The 25,895-nt window shown below is 42.1% G+C and overlaps 1 protein-coding gene across 15 annotated transcripts in view; it reads left to right on the top strand.

The window, feature by feature from the left end:
- The window catches only part of GRIP1 (glutamate receptor interacting protein 1), a 728,793-nt gene that overhangs the window by 682,653 nt on the left and 20,245 nt on the right, over nucleotides 1-25,895 (top strand). For 9 of the 15 annotated variants that reach the window (XM_067009704.1, XM_067009699.1, XM_067009701.1 and 6 more), the window contains 4 exons: nucleotides 11,520-11,676; nucleotides 12,502-12,613; nucleotides 12,727-12,771; nucleotides 17,310-17,543. In XM_067009704.1, coding sequence (XP_066865805.1) covers nucleotides 11,520-11,676; nucleotides 12,502-12,613; nucleotides 12,727-12,771; nucleotides 17,310-17,543 — 548 coding nt within the window. Of the gene's footprint in view, nucleotides 1-11,519; nucleotides 11,677-12,501; nucleotides 12,614-12,726; nucleotides 12,772-17,309; nucleotides 17,544-19,657; nucleotides 19,724-21,862; nucleotides 22,247-25,895 lie in introns of those variants that run through there. The other 6 variants (XM_059080546.2, XM_067009696.1, XM_067009705.1 and 3 more) reach the window with 5 other exon arrangements.

The following is a 25,895-nucleotide window of genomic DNA, read 5'->3' as shown; positions in this document are numbered from 1 at the left end:
CTTATTCAAGACACTATATTTTAACAGCTTTTTTGAGATATAATTTACATAACATAAAGTTCACTGTTTTAAATGCACAATTCAGTGTTTTTTTAGTATATGTACAGAGTTGTGCAACCGTTACCATAATCTATTATAGAACATTTAGTGACCCCAAAAAGAAACACTATACACATTAGCATACACCCACCCTCTCCACCCAAACCCTAGGTAACCACTAATCTACTTTCTGTCTCTATAGATTTGCCTATTCTGGACGTTTCATATACGTGGAATAGTATAATATGTGGCCTTTTGTGACTGGCTTCTTTCACTCAGCATAATATTTTTAAGTTCATCCATGTTGCAGCATGTATCAGTACTTCATTTATTTTTATGGCTCAGTAATATTCCATTGTATGAATAAACAGGTGGAGAAAATATTTTGAACACCCAAAAGAGGATTGGGACTTTCATTTATCTGGCAAGTAATTTTTTCCAAGTCCAAATACCTTGTGACAAGTTAGCTATGCCACCAAATAACAGCTATTTTCATTGCCAGGCAGCTGATCAACTCCCAGAGGACACTCTGGATAAAGGACCCAAGTCAAATTCTATCAGCGTAGACTGAGGTTATTTCTTAATGTGTTTGTTTATTGTTTATTTACTACTGTGGGAACTTTCTTGTTACACTGATTTTGGTGAGCTATTGATTATAATGAGTTCTGCCCCTAAGTGATATGTGAGAACTTAGCTACTCTATCCTCTTACACAATAAGATCAGGCCCATGCTTAGCACATTGAATATAAGGCCTATCCCTCGTGTATAAAAGATGAAGAACCATTTATTATTTATGAAGGATTTTGAAATCCTAGACAGGGAATAGTAGTCTTAATTATTGGTATGATAAGTTTGGCATTTATTAATTAAAAATCATTATGAGTTTGAAGAGAGATTAGAGAGATATAGAGAAAATGGCAATTGGGATAGAATCGACATCCTCCAAGGTGATGAAAAATTGGTAATAATACCTTGTATTTGTAAAACTAGAGGTTACAAAGCACTTTTAGATAACTCGTCTCAAGTGATTCCCGTAAGGAACCCGGAAGCTGAAATCACAGGATTTCGGTATTGGGAGAGAATTTGAAGTCAGCTAGTCTGGCATCCAGTGCAGCTCTTGATGTCCTGCCCAGCCTGGCTGCCCGCCGTCATGCTGCATGGCCTAGAGCGCCCAGAGTGACAAGTTGCTGCCTCACTGCTAAGGCAGCCCTCCCCACTCCCCGTACTTAGTTCTGACGACTCGGAGCGCTCCCTTGTATTGAGCTGAAATCTGTCAGCCTGTAGCTTCTGCCTATTTGTTCTAGTTCTAACCTCAAGGTCATTCCGAAGTAAAGCCTCCTCGACACTTGACAGCCCTTCAGCTGCTCAAAAACAGCTCTCATGCCTCTCTTGAGTCTTCCCTTCTCTAAGCAAAGTAGCCCCAGTTCCTTTCACTGTTCCTCACATAACTTACTTTTGAGTGTTTTTGTCGTCCTGGGGGGCCTCTCTTCTGAATACGTTCAAGTTTAACTCTATACAAGTGTAGCACTCAGAAAGGAAAATCATACTATAGTATGGCAGCCCGGAGCAACTCAAGCCTGCCACCTTCATCATTGGAAATTGTAGAACCCATCAGTGCAGCCTACCTCACCATAAGAATTTTGGTGGGGAGAAAAAAAGAATTTTGGTGGGCACATCTTAGTCACTCATTTTGATCTTATTGTTTACCAAGATCTCAAAGTCTGTCTTTTTCCCCTCTGTTGTGATATTGGGTTAAACCAGATCTCTCCAGATAGTGCTTGTGAAGTTGTCTTTTAAAAAAAAATTAATTTATTTAATTTTATTTATTTATTTTTGGCTGTGTTGGGCCTTCGTTGCTGCATGCGGGCTTTCCCCAGTTGCGGCGAGCAGGGGCTACTCTTCGTTGCGGTGCGTGGACTTCTCATCGCGGTGGCTTCTCTTGTTGCGGAGCACGGGCCCTAGGCGTTGTGGCTCGCGGGCTGTAGAGCGCAGGCTCAGTAGTTGTGGTGCACGGGCTTAGTTGCTCCGCGGCACGTGGGATCTTCCCGGACCAGCACTCGAACCCACGTCCCCTGCATTGGCAGGTGGATTCTTCCCCACTGCGCCACCAGGGAAGCCCGTGAAGTTGACTTTTTAAAGGAAGGCCTAGAACCGTACCTTTTTTCCCCTGTGGTATATCATGTTGTGAGATGTAGCCTCCGTCATGCACATCTTCCTCCTTGGGCTAGGAATTCATGTCTCTGCAGCCATGTTCCTTATCGTTCTCTGCTTCTAGTCCAAAATGTCAACTTGCCCCATTCATTCATTAAGTAAATATGTAATGACTGGCCCAATAAAAGCCAATATATCATGGGTATACAATGTTGGACAAAAGAGGTATGGTCCTTATTCTTGTGGAGGAGGTTATCCAGCTGAAGGGCCAGACAATTAACAAGTACCAACAGAGTGAATTTGTACTTAGTGAATGAAAAGGGAAAAAGGATGGAGTAAACAAAGCTGGTGGAGAAAGAAGGACTGTGTTTACAGAAGTCTCACAGTGGGATGACTCTCAGTCCTATTGACGCACACCTTTTCTAGTCTGCTTCTGGGCCAGCTCTTCTACTCCCCATTCTCTTGACTCTTATACTATTCATGCCTTTCTGCCTTATCAAGAGCTTATGCTTTTGGCCCCCTTGTCTTATTTAGTCCTCCTTCAAACTCTCAGAAAACCCTATGATTGCTTTCCTTAGAGTTTGCAAAGGTCAATCAATACAAGAGGAGACCGACAAATTGATGGTAGTTGGACTGTCATACTCGTGGACGGTGAGGCTCTTGTGACGTCTGTAATTCTTGACTCTTAAGTCAGGCAGTCTGATCCTGTCGTATATATTCTTCGGATAGTTCTCTCTTTTGAGTTTATTTTTTCAACTTTATTGAGGTGTAATTGACAAAATTGTATGTAAAGTATACAACGTAGTAAGATTTGGTATACATATATATTGTGAAATGATTACCACCAAGTTGAGTACTACATCTCTCACCTCGTATAGTTACCATTTATGTGTGTGTGTGTTTGGTGAGAAGGCTTAAGGTCTCCTTTCTTAGCATCATGTATAAAATACAGTACTAGTAACTATCGTCACCAGGCTGTGCATTACATCTCCAGAACTTACTCATCTTATAAGTGAAAGTTTGCACCCTTAGACCCACATCTCTCCTCTCCTGCTCCCCAGCCCCTGGCAACCACATACTACTCTCTGTTTCTATAAGCCTGACTTTATTTTTACGTTCCACAGATAAGTGAACTCACATAGTATTTGTCTTTTTCTCTCTGGCTTATTTTAGCATTATGTCCTCCAGGTTCATCCATGTTGTTGCAAATGGCAAGATTTCCTTCATTTTTATGGTTAAAGCATTTCCCTTGTATATATATATATATATATATATATATATATATATATATATATATCCCACACTTTATCCATTCATCCATTGGCAGACACTTAGGTTGATTCCATATCTTGGCTCTCGTGAATAATGATCCAATGACATAGGAGTAAAGCCATCTCTTCAATACAGATTTTATTTCCTTCTGATATACACCCCAAAGAGGGATTGCTGGATCCTTTTTGAGGTCATTATGATCATTTGTATTCTCTCAGAAAAAAGAAAACAACTCCATTTCATCCAGATTTTCAAATATATTTGCATATAATTATATAATCACTTATTTGATTCTAGTAATTTTCTTGGTTTCTATAATTATATCCCAAGTATGGTTCTATATTTGATGTATTTGCCCTTTTTTTTTTTACAAAGAACTGATTCTTGCATGTATTTAATTCCATTCTGATTTTTTAAAATAAATTTTTTAACTTTGATTAACTTTGTCTTCTTAGATTTTGTTCTGTTTATGACTTGAATGCATAATTCATTTATTTCCATTCTTCCTTATAGTTTTCATAAAAGGTGATGGTGACTGATCAAAAAGACACCAAAATGTACAGTCATAGTCCAGCTTTCCTTGAACGTAGTTAGGTAACACAACATAGTACGTACAAAGAGTAGCACAGAGCAGGAGACTCAGCAGGATTTTCTCCATTGGGGGAGGGTTATTTTTCTCTTCCATTTCTTTTCTGATCTCTACAAGCTCATGTTTCGTGTCCGTCTATGATTTTGCCTTGCCCAGTTTTCCTTGAGCTCTCATATCTCTGATCTCTTGTTTTATAGAGATGTGTATTTTTTAAATTTTGTTGTGATATATTTGGTCATATTCATCATTTGTTCCATGGCAGTCTTTTTCTCATGAGTATCCTTCATCTGTTATGGCTTTGTTTTTCTGTGCCTTCTCTCCTTTGTTTAAATATTAACTTGGTATATGTCTTACGCCAGTTACTTTGAAATTACTGCTTACGTTTAAATGAGATGACTTTTTCCTAAATTGGAAGGGCGCAAAATTTACCCCCAGTTCACGGTTCCTGTGATGAGTGCATTCTTCCTCAGCCAGCAGAGGGCAGCAACTGCAGGCTGCCACCAATGTAGAATTCCTCTCTGCCAGCCTGGCTCACTGGGAGATTGCTTCATGCGGTCTGTGGCATGTCTGGAGGTATCTCTCAGCCCACCTCCCTGGCTTTTCCCTGGTGCCAAACTGGGTCTAGGGCACTTCCTGCCACCAGTCAATGCAATCCATTCTAGTGTTTCAAACAAAGCATTATTGTTTTGCCTCATGCCATGGCCCCGGCTTTGGAGGACTAGGCCTTCTCCAATATCTCTGGTCAGAGGTGTCTCCTCTTGGCTTCTTAGCACCACACCCCGTTTGTCTTTCACGGGATTTGGTAACTTTCCCTGTGTATTATGGTTCAATATTCTAGTTTTGCTGAAGATGGACTCTACATTCTGTTCTTTGTTTTGAGGTGATTTCTAAGAGAAGGTAGATCTATCTTTGCTCTGCCATTTTGAAGCCACGGTCTCCTCTAAATGTGTTGAATATTTCTTGGCAACAACAATTACAAATAGTTACACAAATGTATGATTTGATTTTCTCATTCTTAGCAAAATTGGGGCTTTAGGAAATAAATTTGGCAGGAAATTATCTGGCTTGCTCTCCTGTGCTAAAATTGGCTTTCAAAAATAAAAGTAATGGCAGGAGCTGCAATCTCAAAATTGTAAAGTTGAAGATTGATTTTCAAAACCATTCTCTGATTTTAAACTTTATGAATGAGAACTAGCATTACTTTTCTAAATTAATAGTGAATGTGAATTAAGAGCTACAAATGGAAGATATTTATCTGCACCATATTGTGGTACTAAAACCAATATTGAGCATCCAAATTTTACAAATATCTGAGGTGTAGTTACCCTAAAAATAAAAATTATTATACCAAGAGTCCATCAACTTTCAGAAGTACCTACCTTTGTGAAGACCTATTTTTTCATCATGCAACTGAATAAAAATTAAACATTACTCTCAGTGAAAGGAATCTAGACTGAATTTTATACCTTATGTTAGTTTTCTTGGGCTGCTGTAACAAAATACCACAGACTGGTGGCTTCAACAACAGAAATTCATTTTCTCATTGGGAGGCTAGAAGTCCTTGATCAGGTGTTGGCAGATTTCGTTTCTTCTGAAGCCCCTCTCTCCTTGGTCTGCAGACGGCCACCTTCTCACTGTGTCCTCACATGACCTTTCTTCTGCGTACCTGCATCCCTGGCGTTTTGTGTGTGTCCACATTTCCTCTTCTTATAAGGACACCCATCTGATGGGACCACAGCCCCACCCTTATGACCTCATTTAACTTTAATTACCTCTTTAAAAGCCCTATTTCCAAACAGAGTCACATTAGGGGTTAGGGCATCAACTTATGAGTTGGGGGGTGACACAAGTCAATCCATAACATCCCTCACATTATTATACAAAAATATAAGACCAGATACTGAAACCTAGATGTGAAAGAAAGAAAGAAGGAAGGGAGGGAGGGAAGGAGAAAGGGAGAAAGGGAAAGGAGGGAGAAAAAGAGAAAAATGAAAAGGTTTCCAGTTCTAAATAAGAAGAGTAACTACTTAGGAAATACATTTTTTAATTATTTCTATCTTTCAATTTTTTAATCAATTTAGAATTTTAAATCTAGTTTACAGTATCATACCTATTAATTTTATGTGCTTATTTACATCATCACTCAGTAAAAACAAAGTCTAATTATATTTCTGGCAATTGATTTTTCTGGCACCTGGGCTGCCTCATTTATTTTATTCTTTCCATGGCTTTTAAGTTTGACTCCTAGTGTAAAGGGATATTCCTCAGGGCCTGGTAACGTCTTCTCAACTGTGGCAACCAACTTGCCTTTACCCAAACCTAATTTCCCTCAGATATTCCCTATTTTAAATTACGCTGTCATCATCCACCTGCATCAGTTAGGGATTGGATTCACCTATGTATAAAAGAAAATACAGAGGTTGGTGTTTAAACAAGATAGAGGTTTATTTTTCTCCCACCGTAGGGAAGAGCCTGAGGAGGCAGGTAGCCCCACTGTGTTATCAGGACCCAGGCATCCTCCTACTTTCTACTAGCTTCACATCTCATGTCTCTCCATTCATTGCCATTGCCTTTGTTATAAATCCTTCATCAGGTCTGAAATAGTTACTTCCTCATTCATCTTACTTTGAGCATCTTACCATTCCACTTTACTATCAATGACCTTTAGAAAACCTAAATCAAACAATGCCACACCCTTAAAAAAAAAAAAAAACTCTTTTGATGGTTCTATCTTGCTGTTGGATGAAGCCAAACATCCTTAGTTTAAAACACAGAGTTCTTTGTAATCCAGTCCCCAACTGCTTTGTCGATCTCATCTCCTGACACTTCCCCACAGTACCTTTTACTCCTCATCCTGAACTTCTCGCTCTTCTCTAAGCAAGCTTTGGTCTTTGGTACCTTGATAGCGCTGAGTGTTTTGATGTTAATCAGTCCCTGCCTTTATCAATTCTAAATATGTTGGGAAATAGAAATTGGAGTCAGCAATGGATTAAAATATCAACATCTTAATTTTTTTTTTTGACAGAGTCAGGGGGTTGTTAGAAAATTGAACGTACACCCAGAGTCAGGATTGTTATTTCCCTACCCCAACCCAGGTCTGATGTTGGGACTTAAGTAAGGGGAAAGTCAGATCTACAAAGCAAACTCTAACCCCAGCCTATCAGTTGGATTGGACTTAGCTGAATAGAACTAAAAACCCTAATACTGCAGTGACTTAAATCAAAAAGGAGTAGGCATTTCAGAACTAGTATATAATTCAACATCAAAGACTCAGTTGGATTGGACTTAGCTGAATAGAACTAAAAACCCTAATACTGCAGTGACTTAAATCAAAAAGGAGTAGGCATTTCAGAACTAGTATATAATTCAACATCAAAGACCCATGCTCTTAAGTGTTTCTTCTCTATTGTGCTTAGCACTAGCCTTCCATCCTTGGGTTTATCACATCGTCCAAGATAGTTATTGGGGCTCCAACCATTTCATCTACATTCCGGGCAGCAGGAAAGAGAGTTGTAAGGAGCCTTTCCGGAAATTTTGTTTACATGTCATTGGCCAGAACTTTCTACATAATTAAATTAACTCAACTTCAAGGGAGGCTAGGAAATACGGTCTTATCCTGAGCAGTAATATGTCCACCCTCAAAACTGGTATTCTAGTAAAAAGATGAAGGTAAGAATGGGTGTTTTGATAGGCAGTTAGTAGTCTGCCACAGTCAGCTAACTGTGCAGTCTTGGCCTCCTGCCTCCTTTGAGTTCAGTGGGACCCAGGTTTGCTTACCTCATGGTGCAGCAGCAGTGGGAGAGAATGGGTCTGGAGAGAGCCAAGCAGGGCCCAAGGGTACATTCCCAGTCCTCTTTTCCAGAACCGGACCATTGGGTACTTATCATGAGTGCACCTTTCCAGCCCCTCCTGCTAGGCCTGCACTGCTTCCACAGTACTTCTACTAGTAAATACCAGTTTATCCTCTAAGTCCCAGCTTGTATGTTGCTTTTCCGTTGGCACCTTTCATGACCTGTATTCTGACCCCCAGACAGATCTCTATTCTTTTCTATCAGTGTGTTCAGACTGAAAGGATAACGCTTCTCACATGCTATTAAAATTCTCATTTTCTATCTATGCCTGTTTCTCCTCCTCTTTCTCCCAAACCTATACTAAATGGTGCAGTTTGGGAGGACAGGAACCTAGTTTTATTATCTTTACATTTCACCTCCTCCTGCAGTATCTGACAAGTCTTAGAGGTGCTGGAACATCTCCTGAATTAGCAATGCTGATTTCCTACTTCCCCTGTTTTATAATAAGGAGACTGAGATCTTGACAAGTTGAGTGACTTAGTAAATAATAAAAGTAATGAACATTAAATGAGGCTTTCATTAAAACCTCATTGTGTTCCAGGCATGTTCATGAGTGTTTGTGTGTATTATTCTCCCTAATTCTCATATCAACCTGGTGAAGCACGTGTCATTATCCCTATTTTACATGGAGGTGAATTGGCCAAGACTGCAGAGCAAGGAAGTGGCAAACCTGGGATTTGAACCTAGGTCTTCTCTTACTTCAGTCCCTGTGCTAGCATAGCATGGACCAGACCCAGGTCTTCTAATTTCATGCCTAACGCAAAAATATTTGAATTGTATCCCCTTTTCTTGCCCTGCTTTGTTGTAATGCAATAATCATTTAATAATGCTTATTTCGACAAGGCATCCTCGGTGTAGATAGACATGCCTTTCGGCAGGGAGGGGACATTTTCCTAGTACTGATGCTTCATATCTGCTCAAGGCCATCCTTATATTCTTCTTACCCAAGTCACCAAGAACTACTTACAACAGTTGGAAGGAAAATCAGAAAGTTGATCTGCTTAGTTTAAAACATGTTGGAATTTCCCCTGGGAACTGAACGGTCATATGGGTTAATGCCTGTCAGAAAAAGGTGCTTCCTTGGAGTACACAACCATTTAGCATTTGGCTTTTAGCAGGTTTAAAGCTGGGTAAGGGAAGTGAGGCGCGGGCTTCCCCTAACTCTTTCTAAGAGACTTCATGTAAATATTTGGGGGTTAGTTTATGTGGTTCAGAAGGAGAAGATGCATAGCCTGTCAGACGGAGCCAGGAGAAATGCATTGTTGCCCAGTCACCCGCCCCCGTCAAGACGAGACTCACGTGTTCCCTTAATTCAACACTTCTGACAGAAAACTGCACATTCATCACACAGGACTTCTCCCCAGATGTGTAGCCACACTCTGCAGTTACCCAAGAAAGAAAATGAGATTTTGAACTGTAAATAGTTCCTCTGTGCCAATGACTTCTAATCCTTGGTTTCCTAAAACAGGAGATTCGTAGAGTATTTCCATGATGCGGCTGTGTGCTTTCCCCTGCATTCTGGAGATTAAATCCTTTTGATCAGAGAGCGTTACCCTTGGCCATCCTGCTTTCTCTGGGCTCTAACTGATAGTGAGGATGGCATTATAGGACCAAACGAGTAGAGGGAAAGTGAATGGGGAAGACAAAAGGATGGCATGGAGACAGTCATCTTATGTGGTTGGCTCATTGAATTGTATGTGAAATTGGAGCCCTAGGCCTGTTTGCTAGATTATGTGTTTTAAGCATAGTTAGAAATGCATGTAATATTGCAACCCGGTGCACACACGTAAACACACACACACGTAACGGGTCAGAGCCTGAAGTAGTAGATGAAGCCGTGTGTGGTGGTTACAGCACGAACCATAAAGTCAGACCTGGCAGTCAGCCCCTGCTCTCCCAGCCGAAGGCCCCTCGCGAAGAATTTTGAAAAACTGAGACCCCCGCCACACACTTAAACTTGTCATCCTAACTTTTTTCTCCTCTAATTATAATACTTGCAAAAACTGTCATTTCCAGTTTGTGGTAAATATGCCTAAATATGTTTTTGTGAAAATATGGAGCCACAGATTTAGCTCAGATTCGTGGGAAATTGTCCATTATATAATCTCATTGTCAAAGCCATTCCTCAGTGTCACCCATCAAGCCAATCAGACTTAATTCCCTGTTGGAAAGGAAGTCAGTCTTTGTTTTGCAGCTCAAATAAACATCACAATGTGCCCACCTCCTCACCCTGACAGCTGTCCTTCTGAATTCTGATTCTGAGATGCAGGGAGATAGATGGATGAGAGGGGGTAAAAGCCTTGCCCTACATCTGTGCCTGGTTGAAATAAGGCTCCACTCCAAGACCTTCCCTCAGGAATGAGGCTTTCCTGAATTATCCCTTGATTTGATGCCTGGGAGTTTTTATATTCCAGGGCCAAGCTCATTCAAAGGTTTGATATGGATAAGAAATATGTCTTTCATTTGTAAAGGGGCAGGAAAACAATTGTGAATGGGGAAGTAAGAAGGGAGACTTGACAGGTCTCAGATCCTCCTGGAACTTTCTCAGCGAGGCCGGTTTTGGGAAGACCTGCCTGTGGAATTTGAGGATCTGAAAACTGATTCTCCTAAAGTTAGGACTGGAACCCCCAGGAAAGTTTGCAAGTACCCCTAGGTCCTTGAATGCAAATAATAACAGTATCTACCTTCAGAGATAATTATGAAGAATAAATAAGGTGATACAAATAAAGCACTTAATGAAGTTCTGGGTGCATAGTAAATGCCCACCTTGTGTTTGCCGTTATTGCTGGTGCTGTAGTTATTTGACCCCTCTACTCGCTAACAATGTCATTTCTCGGTGGATGAAATAATCCTCGGGCCCATCCCTAACACTGGTGGGTGCCAGCCGGTTTAGCCACGGTTGGTCCACACCCCTGCAACCAGCGCCCCTTGGCCACTCCTTGGGCCGGGAACCCACATCTGGTGGCAGATTCCACTCTCAGAAGGACAGACTTCCACCTGGAAGTGGACACAGGGTGTCTGGGCAGGAAAGTCAGGGTTCTGACCTTCTGGAGCTTGCACTAGAAAGGGTTAGATACAGGTCTGGGCATATTCCACCACCACCGCGCCCAGGCCCCCAGCAGATTTCTCACCTGGACGGAGGAGGGCAGGAGCCACAGGAATCACAGGTCCAGCACTGTGGCTCCTCCTGCCTGGGTCTAAGGGTCTTACCTTGTTAGACTCATTTGGGATAATAGGTGTGAATGTGTCTTTAATGTAAGATTTACGGATTGTCTTGATGACCTTCATGATCCCAAATTCTGTTAAAGTCACAGCCCCCTTGGGCTTCCCTGGTGGCGCTGTGGCTGAGAATCCGCCTGCTGATGCAAGGGACACGGGTTCGTGCCCCAGTCCGGGAAGATCTCACATGCCGCGGAGCAGCTGGGCCTGTGAGCCATAGCCGCTGAGCCTGTGCGTCCGGAGCCTGTGCTCCGCAACAGGAGAGGCCACAACAGTGAGAGGCCCGCGTACCACACACACACACACACAAAAAGTCAGCCCCCTTGAACAAACTGATGGAAACTACAGAAAAAGACAAGTTACTAAAATACAATATAATGCCTTGTTTTTGTTTCAGGCACTGGCTTTCAGGCCTCCGGCTACAACTTCAACACCTATGACTGGAGGAGTCCCAAACAGAGAGGCAATCTGTCCCCGGTCACTAAGCCTCGAAGCCAGACTTACCCAGATGTGGGACTGAGTAACGAAGACTGGGACCGGTCCACAGTCAGTGGGTAAGGTTTTCACCAACTGCTGCCCTGTCCCAACTGCTTCCGGGTCATTTGGGCCAGATGTGAACTTCTCTATTTCCAGTGGCACCTACTGCTAGCATTGGAAGCATTGTGTGAAGCCACTGTCACTATCCATGCTGGCCCCATGCCCAGATTCGAAGACTTGGGCCTGCCCAGTGGGAGCCAGGGCTCCACCACACAACAAGGGCAAGAGCTAAGTTTCCCTGAATGAAAACAACAGTAGCACATGAGGAAATTCTACTTCTGTAAACCGTGTCCTCACTCTATGACTAGTTCCCTCTCCTTTCGTTTAGAAGGTAGTTTCACATTAACTTACATTAGAAAAAAAAAATCGTTTTTAACCGAGGGTTCCGTCTTTTTAACTGAGAGGTCTATTTTAGCAGTTTGCTCCTTACCAAAATATGTTAAGGAAATTCATAAAAAGCGATAGCACTTAACAGCTCTATACTGATGTTTGTAATGAGCGGGGAAAACATATTTTTCTCTCTTACAGAAAAGTTTGATTTCCCTTTCCCTGTGGACAGAGCAGCTGACAGATATTCCCACGGGTGCCATGTTGACACAGCCGTGAATACCCTGAAATTCAATTAGTAAGACCATGGTCCTTCTGGTCTTTGAGATACTTTGAGTTTCCTAAAGCGTCCTTCTACTGGAGCTGGCTTGACTTGGAGGCCACAGTGGGAAGAAAGCCAGATCCAAAACGAATCTCTATTTTGTGTGTGAGATGAGGGAGAGAGAGATTCTGGATACCAAAAAAAAAAAAAAAATGTCTGGCAAGTTCTTAACCCAGACTGTTTTTCACCACAGTTTTACAGGGGCTCCGGACAGTACAGAGGCTGAGCAAGAAGAGAACTTCTGGTCCCAGGCGCTAGAGGATTTGGAAACCTGTGGACAATCAGGAATTCTCAGAGAACTCGAGGTAGCCTCCTCGGTCCTGCTACTTTTATTGTTTCTACATTCATTTTTTTCTTGGTCCTTTTGAGTTGGCATTGATCACACCAGTTCATTTAAAAGCTTTAACCCTTTCCACAGGAGAAAGCTGACAGGCGTGTGTCTTTGAGAAACATGAATCTCTTGGTAGCTACCCTTTATGTTTATATTTTTGCTTGTGAAGCTGCCTTCCCTGCCCCCTTGCCGTCTGGACAGTGATTTGATTTTATTATCCAATGCAGTTAAAAGTATTTCTTTCCCATTTCCAGCCCTCCCCCACCCCCCCCTCACCCCGAGCTTACTGACCTGTGGCTTCTGCCATTGCCTCCTGCTAACCCTGACTGTACCTGTTTGCCACTGGATCGTTCGGGGCGAGCTAAGTCTCCCAGCAGTGGCATCTCTCATTCTCTTATTTGCTTTAGAAAGGTTTCTTTGGCATGTTTTCATTTGTACCTGGTAGAGACATTAATTTGATCGTGAAGAGGAACATAAGAGGAAATTTTATTTTACTTCATTTTGCCCTTCAAGTAGATGACAGTGCAGCTGGTGAAAAAAGCCAGTCTGTTTGAAAAGCAGCCAACATATTACAGACTACATTGCTGTTCATTGCAAATCCTGATTCTATGTTGATTTACTGTGAATTCAAGGAGTTGCAGAGAGACGGAGTATAATAGCTGAACTCCTGGTGAGTTCTTTAATCAAAGCCATAAATTTGCTGACGGTATTCACACTTTGGTCTGGGAAGTCCTGGACTGTTTCCTTTTATGTTCTTTTAAATTTTCTGAGCTGTAAAAAATAAAGTGGCAAAAGTTTCATTTTTATTTTGATGTATGTCATATGAGGTCCCCAAGTCACCATAAGGAATGTGAATGGCCTAATGGGGTGGAACTCTTGCAATTCTAAAATGATGACTCATCTTTATATTATTTTGCTTCTCAAATGCATGTGTGGATATTTTATGTGATTCTAATGTTTGTGAATCTGCAAAGAGAATTATAAAGACAAATATTAGTTTGAATTTGTAAACATCATGATTATTACCTGGCATGAATTGCAGCTTCAGAGCACAAGTTAAAGGACCTGGAGATGGATAATCCTATAAAATTTAAATAAATTAAGATGTTAGCAATTGATTCTCTTTTATGAAACTTTCAAAAAAAGCAGAGTGCTTAAGTATCAGGTGGCTTATTTAAACTTTTACCACTTCCCGTATGGAAAAGGATCAGCATTCTCCCAAACTGGATAAAGATCTCAGTTCAAATTTTTGAACATATTCCTGCTTTTCAAAGCATGTTTCGGCTCATACGCCTTTTTCATTTTGCATTTTGAAATACTTCTCTTTTGAAGAAGCAGCTATTCTTCTAATAGCTCCATCTACATTAGGTAAAATGAAGATGATGTAAAAAGTAATACAATGAAGTTGTGTTTTCACTCAGACATTGAGTTACCTAATGGAAACAACATATGTCAGCATAGAAGTCATGTTGCAGGAGCCAATAGGTTTTCTCTAACATCGTTTCAGGCAGGTGTGGCCCTCGAAATTATACACACAGGAAAAAAAAATGGGTTGAATTAATAAGCCAAATAGAAATTATAAAGTTTTCAACTAGGAAGAATGATTGACAAATCCATAAATTAGAATCTCATTCACACTTTTAGCACAAAGAGTATTCATTTATCAGTTTGGATGAACTCCGCTCCCTTGATTGCAAAAGCTACTATGCAAAAAATATTATTGGAGCTAGGTTCCTGCATAAGAAATTTATATCCAGCATTAAAAGTTAAAGCATACTAGAACTGTAACAAATGTAGAAGATTAGCTAAGATGAAAAATGATTACAATTGAAATGAAAATGAAAATTATACTAGTCATTTTCCCCATTGCTAGCAATAATTTAGATTCAACTTTAGCGCTGAAAGATATATAGTTTTAACAAAAGAGAAAAATTCAAACTAAGACTTTAGACAAGTTACTTAATTTCCTTATCAGGTATTTCTTCTTTAAAATATGGGGATTATAATGACTAATGTTTGTACAGCACTTAACATAGAACATGACACAATAAATGTTTGATAGAAATTATTTTTGCCACTTTTTTGAGTCATGAATACTGCCTTAACTATCTTTTGCTTAGTATAACATAGGAAGAAGGTTTAACTAAATGTCAGATAGAGAACTCTTGAACATATTCCTCCTGAGTTGTATGTATACCAGTTATCTCGCTAATAATTTTGAAAAAGTATAATATAAATTATGAATTGTGCAAAATGAAAACAGGCCATACATACTCTTGAAGCAGAAACGAATCCTAGAAAACTTTAAATAATTACTTTTTATTTTAGTTTTTGTATTTGTGTTTTAATTTTAATATTCCTTCAGCAATATCACTAATTCAATTTACATTCACTTTAAACAAAACAATCTATCCTTTGAAAACTCGACCTGAAGACCTTTTGATAGTCTGTCATTGCTTCCATTAGAACCCTTTCTAGATCAGATTGTAACTTCTGTGGCTAAGGCTCATCAAAGCAGAACTGTTGTCTCCTGGCTGTAGTGATTATTTGACTTCCAGTGTGTTTCCTGTTGGTCTAATGAAAAATGAGTATTAAAAATAAATGTTAACAAAGCAAATAACTAGTCTAAATAGGTAAAAACAATAGGTGGATGGTCACCACAGCAAGAAAACAATCATCAGATGCTATCAGTAACAGTAAATTAAACAAGGAAATGATATGTGTGAGTTAAATGCCATAAAATAAAAGGATGTCCCAAGTTACCAACAAAGCTAGTAATAGAAAGGTTTCAATTTAAAGGGGATTTATCTGAAATAAACCATTTTATGGATAATCCACACTGGAAAAATGTTAAGGGTTTTTTTTCATTTACTAAAAAAAAGTCAGTTTTATGTGTTTCAACCTCATACTTGACTGAGAACCAATATAGCCTCATAGTCAAGAATAAGAGTTTTGGAGACAGATTGCTAAAGTTGTAATCCCAGACTCTTGGGCAAGTTGCTTCACTTATCCAGGCATCCCCTTCCTTAAGTGAAATGAGGAGGTATAATAATTATAATACCTCACCATATAGAGTTATTATAAGTATTTAATGGTATGCTACATACACACACACATATGTGGTACTTAGCATTTTTAAATGCTCAATGACCCATAAGGTTTTTTTTTATAATTGTTTTTTTCAATATCATCAGTAAGATAAAAGATAACTGATCTAGTCAGGATATTGATAAGTTCACTTGTTTTGTTTCTTTTTCAACAGAGTTGTAGATATACCTGTGTGCTAATACTTGGCTGTCATTCAAAGATCTTGTTAGTGTTATGTGTATAGCTGAACACCAGGTGAAGCTTGGAATTATAAATCTTAGCAAGATAACAAATGAAAACTGTACTCACTTTGCAGTATTCCCTCCTGATCAGTAATTTGAGATAGTGCACTTGGCTCATTTACTACCTATGGGACCTTGTGTAGGTCAGCCTTTTTGTGCCTCAGTTTCCTCATATGTAAATTAGGAATAACAGCACTTACCTCATAAAGTTGTTGTGAGGCTTAAATGTGTGAATACATTCAAAGGACTCAACAAATTACACTTCTGTTACTTTTAGCATCCGTATTAACACCACTAGATCATGTTGTAGCGAGTCACGTGGCACGTGGAATTTGTTTTCTGTATCCATGATTTCATGCAGATTCACCGATGCTGGTATACCATTATATAACCATCATATGGAGGAACACAGAGCTGGCTACAGGCATAGTTTCAGAATTTTAGCATCCTCTAACCATGAGAAATGAACATTCCCAGCATGATATTGGTTTCAAATGCTCTTTTTGTTCCACTTCTGAGACTCAGTCATTTTTGAGATCTAATCTTACCATTCCTTGTGTATTATGCAGGGAACATTTTTGAAACTGAACAAACTTCTCAATTCCCTGGTAAAATCCAACCCAGGTCTCATCACTTTTGAGCAAAGGGTTGAATTACAGTAGCGTGATAAATGATTATCCCTTAACCTCTCTGAGGATCTTACACAAAGGTCATTTCTCAGAAACACTGACCTACGCCAAATGATGCGGAGACCTAGCTGATCTACAAACTTCTGCAGCCGGCCACGTGGCCAAAGGAAAGACAATATGCCAGAGCTAGGCAGCCAGCATTTGGTAGAAGCCCTCACCTTTGTATCAATAGCCTCATTCCAGCCCATTGTTACCTCCGGGTGGGGCTAGAGGCACCATTGCAAATGGGGTCAGCCTGGTCCTCACTGAGGAGTTCTTAGTTCATTTCTGTAAGACGTACTGAAGGTTGCCTCGTGAAGCCCATCTTTAGATCCCACTCAGTGGAAAGTTAATGCTTAAAATGTAGGTTGCAGTAAGCAGATGTTAGAGCTTTTCAGTTTGCCTCCAAACTGCCAGGGGTGGTATTTGCTTAAATAAACTCAATGGCTTAAGTACGTAAATTGGATTTGAGTTGTGCATTATAAATGTCACTTGCAAAGCATTTTCCCAGACTTGCCTGGTGCAATTAGTACGTCCATTCTCCAGCCTTTGGTTATGCCCTGAAGAGACTGTATTTTGACTAGGCAGAAGGAGACATGTGCTTCATGTTGAGCAACGAAACGCTTTTCTTAGTCCGTGGCTTAATTGATTCTGAAAATTGTCAATGCCACAGGCAACAATCATGTCGGGGAGCACGATGAGTTTGAATCACGAGGCCCCTACACCTCGCAGTCAGCTGGGGCGACAGGCCAGCTTCCAGGAACGGAGCAGTTCACGGCCACACTATAGCCAGACCACTCGGAGCAACACTCTGCCCTCGGATGTGGGCAGGAAGTCTGTCACCCTGAGAAAAATGAAGCAGGAAATGAAGGAGATCATGTCCCCAACTCCTGTGGAGCTGCACAAGGTCAGGAAACGCTCTTTTCTTCCCTTAGGGTCACATTCTGTTCAGCGTGGCCACCCTGATGCGAGCATGATCATGACATTCTACTGTGGGCTCAGCCAAGGAGAGAAGCTAGAGCTTAAAGGCAGATCATCAGAGACCGATTGTTCTCAAAACGTGATCTCTGAGAGGTGATCTCATAAAACGGGGCACACTGGCTTTCAAGCAGTGAATTTATCAGAAATGTATTTATGGCCAAAATCTTCTCACAGCAGTTTGAGGTTCTAGTGTCACGTGGAGCTGGAATGAGTTGGTCTGTTATTCCAACTTCATTGGAAGGGGGAAGGATTTTCTAAATGTTGTACACTCCCAGCTTCACTGGAAAGGGGTTTCAGGGGTGACGCTGGAAGGCTTAATCATCAGTTACAGACTTCTCAGTAGACGCTTATATTATTCAGGGGACATGAAGTTCTCTTTGAGACATCATTTAGATGTCTTGGGTCAGGACAGGGTAAGCCCTGGTTATGTTCCATCTCTGCTATGATAGTTGCCTCACTTTGCTTCATGGAAGAAAACCTATGATTGAAAACAGAGCTGAATTTGAGTTGCTGGCAGAGTTTGAACAAGGCACGTGTAGGTGACCGTGTCTGTGGAACCCAGGCCAAGGAAAGCAGTGTCAGGGAGCGTTCTCTGGTTTTCTTTTGTAGAACTCTAATGCTTTTTGTTGTTTTGTTGCTAATACATAAAGATGTATAGTTGGTAACAATCTCACCCTACTTTTCTTGAGAGCCAAGACCCTCTCTGTAGTTAATAATCTGTTAACTAGAGATAAGTTATCGGTCTTACCCAGAAGAGCATATAAATGTCAGGTTGAGAGGAGGTAAAGGCCAACTACTCCCTTTTTCCCCTAACGACTTCAGTCTCCCTAACTATGAAAAGTAGCTGTTTTGCAGCTGACAAAGGATATAGTGAAAGAAAGGATTGTATAGGAAGCTGGGTTCTGAATTCCGTGTTCCAATCCTGGGTTCATTCTTTCATCACTCATTCATTCGTTCATTCATTCAGTGCATAGACTGTGCATTCATTTACTTAAAGAATGTATTATAAATCCCCAGAGAGCACATGGTCTAATGGGGAGACAGTCCAGGAAACAGTAGGAAGATGGTGGGATAAGTACAATAGATGCTAGACTAGGCTGTCCTGGGGGGATGGTGGGGCGGGGGGAGTGGGGGGGCAGGGTTGGGGAAGAACCTGAACCCACTACAGAGGAACGATAAAGCCTTCCTAGATGCAGGTGTTGACTCCGCAGGAAGGTGGAGGATGGGAAGGCATTCCAAGGCACAAAAAGAAACATGTACAGAAGGATGTCACAGACAGCAGTGTACTGAGGGAGTGCACATCTGCCAATGAGAGCCTTGTGCATTAAGAGGCATTACAGACTTTACAGAAAAGCGAAGAAGTTTCTGACACTTTAGGGTAGGGACCCAGCTCTAGCCCCATATCACAAGTTAGTTTGTTTATCCAGTTACCCTGAATTGATGTCTGTCTGGTAAACACCAGCCTTCACCACCTGTCACATATCCTAATCTGCTAATTGACAAACACCATTAGGAGGCTGTAAGGACTCCATTGGTGATTAAATTGCAGAAGCTGCATAGTCACTGCTAATTCTGCTGTACCAAGAAAAGGGCTGTCCCTTCCTGATTCCCTCGGTTATTTAGGAACCCTGCCTTCCCCTCTTCTCTAAAAGTCTACTGCCCAGGCAGAGGGGAGCATGCTGGGTAACCCACCTTCCTTCAGCACCAAAGGAAAAGGATACCAGTGAGTGCCTACTGTGTGCTATAGTCTTTCTGTTTTTAGCCTCCCACAACAGTGCTTCTTAGCAGATGTTTATTACCTCCAGCTATAGGATAGGGAAATAGCAAGTATAAAATAAAGCCATTTTTCCTTCTGGAGTGAAGCAGTCTCCTCAAAGGGAGATTCCTGATAGCCCAGCAATACAAAAGGCTTGTCTCCCTATCCCTCCTGTACTGAAAGCAGTTAGCAAAGATAACGGCAGTCAATTGGCTGTGCAAGTTGTTATAGCTGAGGTTTTAAAAAATGTGCTGAAAATAGATCTTTTTTTTTTTTTTTTAAAGGCATCATGCATTTAGCAGCACAATCAGTGACAGAGGATGGACTGGTTGGAACATTTGTTGGGGGGGGTGTGAATTGAGAGGCCACAGATCACAGACTCCGCCGGACCCACTTGACCTAATAAATGGGTTACTTCTTTCTTCCTTCACTTCAGTCATTTCCCCTCAATGGTAGCAGTAAGTGCCTTTCCCATGTGGCTTCACTCTTCTTCCAGACTGATACCAAACAAAATAAGATGCTCAGGAGTAGGTGGTGTCCTGGGCATTGTAAGACACCCAAAATGATCTTGTTAAGTGAAAATGTAGCGGAGGAGCCTGCCGCCTGACAATGTGGAATTCTGGGAGTGGTTTATGCTCACATCTTGGGTATCTTCTTTTTTAAGTGAATTCAATTACCCTAATAGGCCATCCACATGTTTGTTGTTAAACACGTTCACCAATTTTGAAATGCTTTAGAGGAGAAATAGTCATTAGAAGAGTCACTTTACTCAGAGCAGAGACTGGTAATTGCGCCTGTGTCTTGATTATGGGCGTCCTTTGAACACTGGAGGATTACCTGACACCATGAAAAGGCACAGTGCCTTGTTGATGCAATTGAGTTATCTTCCCATTGGGGTGCTATTAGCCTGTACTAAACCTTCACAGAAGTGAGGAAAAGGTACTCTTTGGGGGGGGGGGTTGATGTGGAGAGGGGACCAGGGAAATAGAAAAACATCCCTTCCTCAAGGTAAAAATAACCCCAAGTCAAGACTGCACAGCTTGGCAAGTGGAATGAAGGCCGGTTTTCAGTTCCCTGAGCCCCCTGGGTGGACTTTTCTACATAGACCTAGTGGAGGAATTCCCAAGGGGCTGCAAAGAGCAGAGTGGAGAGGCTGGGTAGGGTTAATAGCACACCATTAAATAACACACTTGGTGTTATTTTCCAGTTGCCATCTTTCTCGTGGCTGTGTGCCATTTGGTGAAAGCTGGCCATGAGAACAAGTTGTGGATCTGTCCGTATCCAAGCCAGTACCTACAAACTCTTACTAGCACTAGAAGCTCCCTCAAGAGGATAGGAATGAATGGGCCGGTATCCACCCGCCTTCCTGGGGAGAACAAACAAAAAGCAGAAACCACTCCATCTCCTGATACAGAAAGAATAAAGCGTGGGCTTAATCTTCCAGTTTCTTGAGTTTCAACTTCCTCTCCATTATCTGCCCCTCCTTTTCCACCCAGTCCTCCTCACCAATACCTTTTCTTCCTTCAGACCTTATGAAAATGCAGAGCTCAGGTGAGAGGCTACGTGGTTTTTGTCTATTTCACACTATCTATTGTGCCTGAGGCTCTGCCGTGTCCCAGCAGGTCTTCTGTCAGGTGGTCCCCTGATTCATTCCTGAATCTGAAAAGCTAGTTATCCTTCCTGACACTTGAGAACAAAGCACCACAGCCTCACTTCCCTTCGGGGCCTTTGTGGTTGGTTGGAGGAGGAAGTTGGCGCTGGAGTGATGGTTTGGTACTTAGATGGGGGCACCGGAGGTGGCCAGTGAGGGAGTCGCAGGGAAGTGATACTCGTGTCTCCAGAGGCCATTGCCTCTCAAACTTTCTTGGCTAAGACACAGTCCAAAATACCTTGTACCTCACAATTCAGGACACACATACACCCACATTCATATATGAAAATGAATCCAAAAATTGACTGCACAGTATACGCTAACATTTTCTGTTTTGTTTGTTTTCTTTCATTTATTTATTTATTTGTTTATTTTAACATCTTTGTTTGTTTTCAAATGCTGTCACATTAAGCTGATTTCAAGACTTACTGATGGGCCTCCACCAAAAGTCTGGGAACCATAGCCTTAGAGAATAGTTTGGCATATGGACCTCTGATGATCTTTACCATCATCACATGGCTCCTGGTTACAACGTGGGGTCCTAAGCCCAACCTAGACTCACCTGGTAGCACTTTCTGGGAGTGGGGGCCAAGAATCTACATTTTAGCAACCCCTTAATGGATTCTTTTGCTCCCTAAGGATTGAGAATCACTCCCTTCCGTTTCGCTAACAGGAGGTGATTATTTTGTGTCAGTGAAATCAGTCACTGACACATAGTGGCTGAGTAAAGGGGAAATGAGGTTGCATCTTTGGCCCTGGAGCTTCTGAAGTTTTATCTTTAAAATGAATTCTGGTTTGTACTATAGCTTATCACAGATTTTTTTTTTTCTCTTTGCAGATAAGGAGCCTGTGATCTTAGGTACAGCTCATTGATAACCCCTCTTTTCCTTCTGAAGCTTAAATATTCTTTGGTGTCCACTTAATCTATTTCTGAGATGAATTCTAGCCTCACTTCTCTTTGCATACTTTAAGGCAAAAAACTTTTTTTTCAGTAGAGTAGAAAATTCTTCATATTCAGAGCATTTGGACTTCTTAGAAAATCATTTCCTTTTGCTGTTTTTTTTTTTTTTTTGGCTGCACCGCACGGCATGCAGGATCTTAGTTCCCCGACCAGGGATCAAATCCGCGGCCCCTGTAGAGGAAGCATGTAGTCTTAACTACTGGACTGCCAGGGAAGTCCGTGTCATTTGTGTTTTTCAATAAAATTATATTCCTTAATTGTATGCAGCTGTTTTGGTTTTTTTTACATCTTTATTGGAGTATAATTGCTTTACAATGGTGTGTTAGTTTCTGCTTTACAACAAAGTGAATCAGTTATACACATATGCAGCTGTTTTTATTTATTTTTTTACAGAAAGGTTTTTAAAATTTATTTTCCAGAATCATCTCTTATTTATGGCTGCTGATGGCATGACCCGTGAACATTTGAGTCTCATATTTCTTGTAGCTGCATTTGCTACCATCAGCTTTTCTCTCAGCCAAGTTCACTTTGCAATTTCAATATATTTGAGTGTTTTGAGAGTGGACCTTTGTTCTTCTTGATATGATAAAGTTGTTTCACTTCTTGGAAGGAGTGTCATTTTTGGTGTTTAAGGCCCACTTCTTTTGCAATATTCTCCCCAGTTCAGGAACAGGCTCGGCTTTAAGGGGAAATATGAAATGGAAACACATATCTTATTCCGGCACAGGCATCTTTCTTCACCAAATATTTGCAGTTGGCACTCAAGATCCAGTGAGTTGTCAGGCAGACAGAGGTTTGGTCACAATCTGACAGTCACTGGCTACGTCACTTCTCTGAACTTCAGTTTACTCACTTAGCAGAAAAGGGCAGGGATCACCTGTTATCAGGAGAGGAGACTTCACAAATAGAATTTCCCAGGTGAAGTCACCATTCAGAGTCTTACCTCAGCCCTACAGTGTCAGAAACCCAGAAAATGAGATCTCCTCAAGATCCCAGCCTTAAAGACGATTCAGGCAGCTGCCTTAGAGCCTCCAGAGATTGGAGGTGTACACACCATAATCAGAATCTCTTTACAGAGAGAAATGGACGTGTATCTAGTTACTACATCAGTCTGACAAGCATATTCTCTCCTTGTAAAATCAAGGGCAACTGACAATCAGTGTGGAATTATAGGACAAGGGTTGGAGTTTAGGTTGTATGTTTTATATGAGTAATGACATAAACCCCAACAGTCCTCAAAATAGATTGTTTCAATCAGCTTCCCTTGTCTGTGATTCTGTTAAGACTTACTTTTTAAAATTTCTTTTTAAAAAAATTTATTTATTTATGGCTGTGTTGGGTCTTCGTTTCTGTGCGAGGGCTTTCTCTAGTTGAGGCAAGCGGGGCCACTCTTCATCGCGGTGCACGGGCCTCTCACTATCGCAGCCTCTCGTTGAGGAGCACAGGCTCCGGACGTGCAGGCTCAGTAGTTGTGGCTCACGGTCCCAGTCACTCTGCACGGCATGTGGGATCCTTCCAGACCTGGGCTCGAACCCGTGTCCCCTGCATCAGCAGGCAGACTCTCAACCACTGCGCCACCAGGGAAGCCTGTTTTTTACATTTTTAAAAAGTAAGTCTCGGGGCTTCCCTGGTGGCGCAGTGGTTGGGAGTCCGCCTGCCGATGCAGGGGACACGGGTTCGTGCCCCGGTCCGGGAAGATCCCACATGCCACGGAGCGGCTGGGCCCGTGAGCCATGGCCGCTGAGCCTGCGCATCCGGAGCCTGTGCTCCGCAACGGGAGAGGCCACAACAGTAAGAGGCCCGCGTACCGCAAAAATAAATAAATAAAATAAAAATGTAAAAAACAAAATTCTTAAACAAATGATTGGCTCGTGCAAAAAAAAATTGTTTTTTAAACTCATTAATGAGGAATGACAGCGGGATGAAAAAGCTTGTTCAAAGGGAAGATAAAGAAACTATGCCATATATATATCTCAGTCCATGGAGGGAAAAAAAAAAGAATGCCAAATAAGATTTCCTAGTTAAAATGAAAGCTGCTCAATGACTTACAGGGAAATAAAAGCAAGGCCTTTGAACTTATCTTTTCTGAGGGACAGAACTCAATTTGCATCGTATCTCTTCTCTGTAAGTTGCCATCCACTTTTACAGAGTCTGAGCCCTGAGCCATAGGAATGCTAAGTCAAACAGAGTGCAGTCCCCTAGACTCAGATGACCCTTAGGCGGGATTGTTAGGCAGTGGTCTAGTGTGCTTGATATCTCAGTTTTTGATCTCTCACTTCTGTCCAGAAATGTTAAGAGCTTCCCTTAAGTCTAGCCCTGGCCTCGGGATCATTCATCTTTTTCTGATGTTTTTGCTTGTCTCTGTTGTGATCAAATGTGTTTTTTAATAGATCGTAAAATATTGTTACCTAGGGGATATTCACTTTACAAATGAGGTGGTTCCCTGAGGGTCACTCTGTTTCCATAATGTCCAGGTCCTGTTGGACCTCTTCCTCCACCATCGTTCTGCTCTATTGTGTGTCTATTGCGTGTCTGGCCGGGCTGTGGTGAGGATGACATTGGTAACAGTCCAGCCCAGGGCTGCCCTCTTTCTTCCCCTTAGATGGAGCACAGAGCTCTTTCTTGTTTGAGGATCTTTGTAGTGTCAAACCACAGCATTACCTGGAATGAGGAAATAAAATCAACTTTCTTAGTGCTCAGTGCAGTGGGAGTTTGGTCCGCTGTAATTTGTCATACTTCCCGAATGACAAGTTCCTGCCCCCAAATTCCTAGAAGCCCAGAGGATGGGTGAAGGGGATGCCTCTCATCCAGAGATGCAGGTGGCCCCGGAATCAAGGACGCCACCTGTGATACTGTGGTTTATAATAAGTATACATTGGATCTTGGTCCCAGTTGCTGGCACAGAGCTCCTAAAACCCTTGGAATTTCTTAAGCGTTGAGAGAGAAAGGTATCTTTTGTTATGTTAATGAGGTTCCCTTTAGATGCAGTTAAGGATGGGGTTGGTTGCAGGTGGAGCCAAACCTGTGATTAGAGGGTTGGAACTTTCAGTCCCACCCCCAACCTCCAGGGAGGGGAGGGGATTTGCAGGTGAAATCAATCACCAAAGGCCAATGACTTAGTGCCTGTGTAATGAAGCCTCTATAAAAACCCGAAAGGCTGCGTCTCCAGGAGCTTCCAGGTTCGTGGGCTCGTGGGGATGCGGGGGGGCGGGGGGAGTGGTGCGCTCGGAGGGCACGGAGGCTCCGCGCCTTTCCCGAATACCTTGCCCCAGAGCAACGCTTCCAGCTGGCTGCTCCTGAGTTGTACCATTTTATGATAAACCCGTGATCTGGTAAGTTCTGTGAGCCGCTCTAGCAAATTAGTCAAACCCAAGGAGAGGGCTGCTGGAACCTCTGAGGTATAGCCGGTTGGTCAAAGGCACGGGTGACAACCCGTGTCTGAAGACCATTGTCTAAAATGCTGGGGTGGAGGTGAGGTGACATTGTAAGACTGAGCCCTTAACCTGTGGAGTCTGACGCTATCACCAGGGAGATAATGTCAGAACTGAGTTGAATTGTAGGACACTCAGCTCGTGTTGCAGGATTGCTTGGTGTAGGGAACCCCCCTACCCCCAACACACACACACATGTTCGAACTGTGATCAGGACATCTTGCCCACATGGGCCTGAGGGCTGTGGAGGTCAGTAGGTTGCCAGGGGAACTCAGGAAGAGTCAGGAGCTGGAGGAGAGCCAGGCCAGAGCAGCCCTGGGGGCCGGAGAGGCAGGTGTGGAGAGGGGCCGGCAGGCAGTCCTGAGCTGAGATGCTGCAACGGTCTCTGCCAGGCTGGCTGACTTGGTGCTGGCTGGGCAAGTAGAACGGGCCAAGGGCAGAGCTAATGGTAACTAGGTGTCCATCAGCTGCCCGTGGCG

Source organism: Kogia breviceps, chromosome 12 (genome assembly GCF_026419965.1).
Source record: "Kogia breviceps isolate mKogBre1 chromosome 12, mKogBre1 haplotype 1, whole genome shotgun sequence".
NCBI classification, from domain to species: domain Eukaryota; kingdom Metazoa; phylum Chordata; class Mammalia; order Artiodactyla; family Physeteridae; genus Kogia; species Kogia breviceps.
Note: the sequence above shows the minus strand (reverse complement) of the source record. Positions and strands in the feature narration are given on the sequence as shown.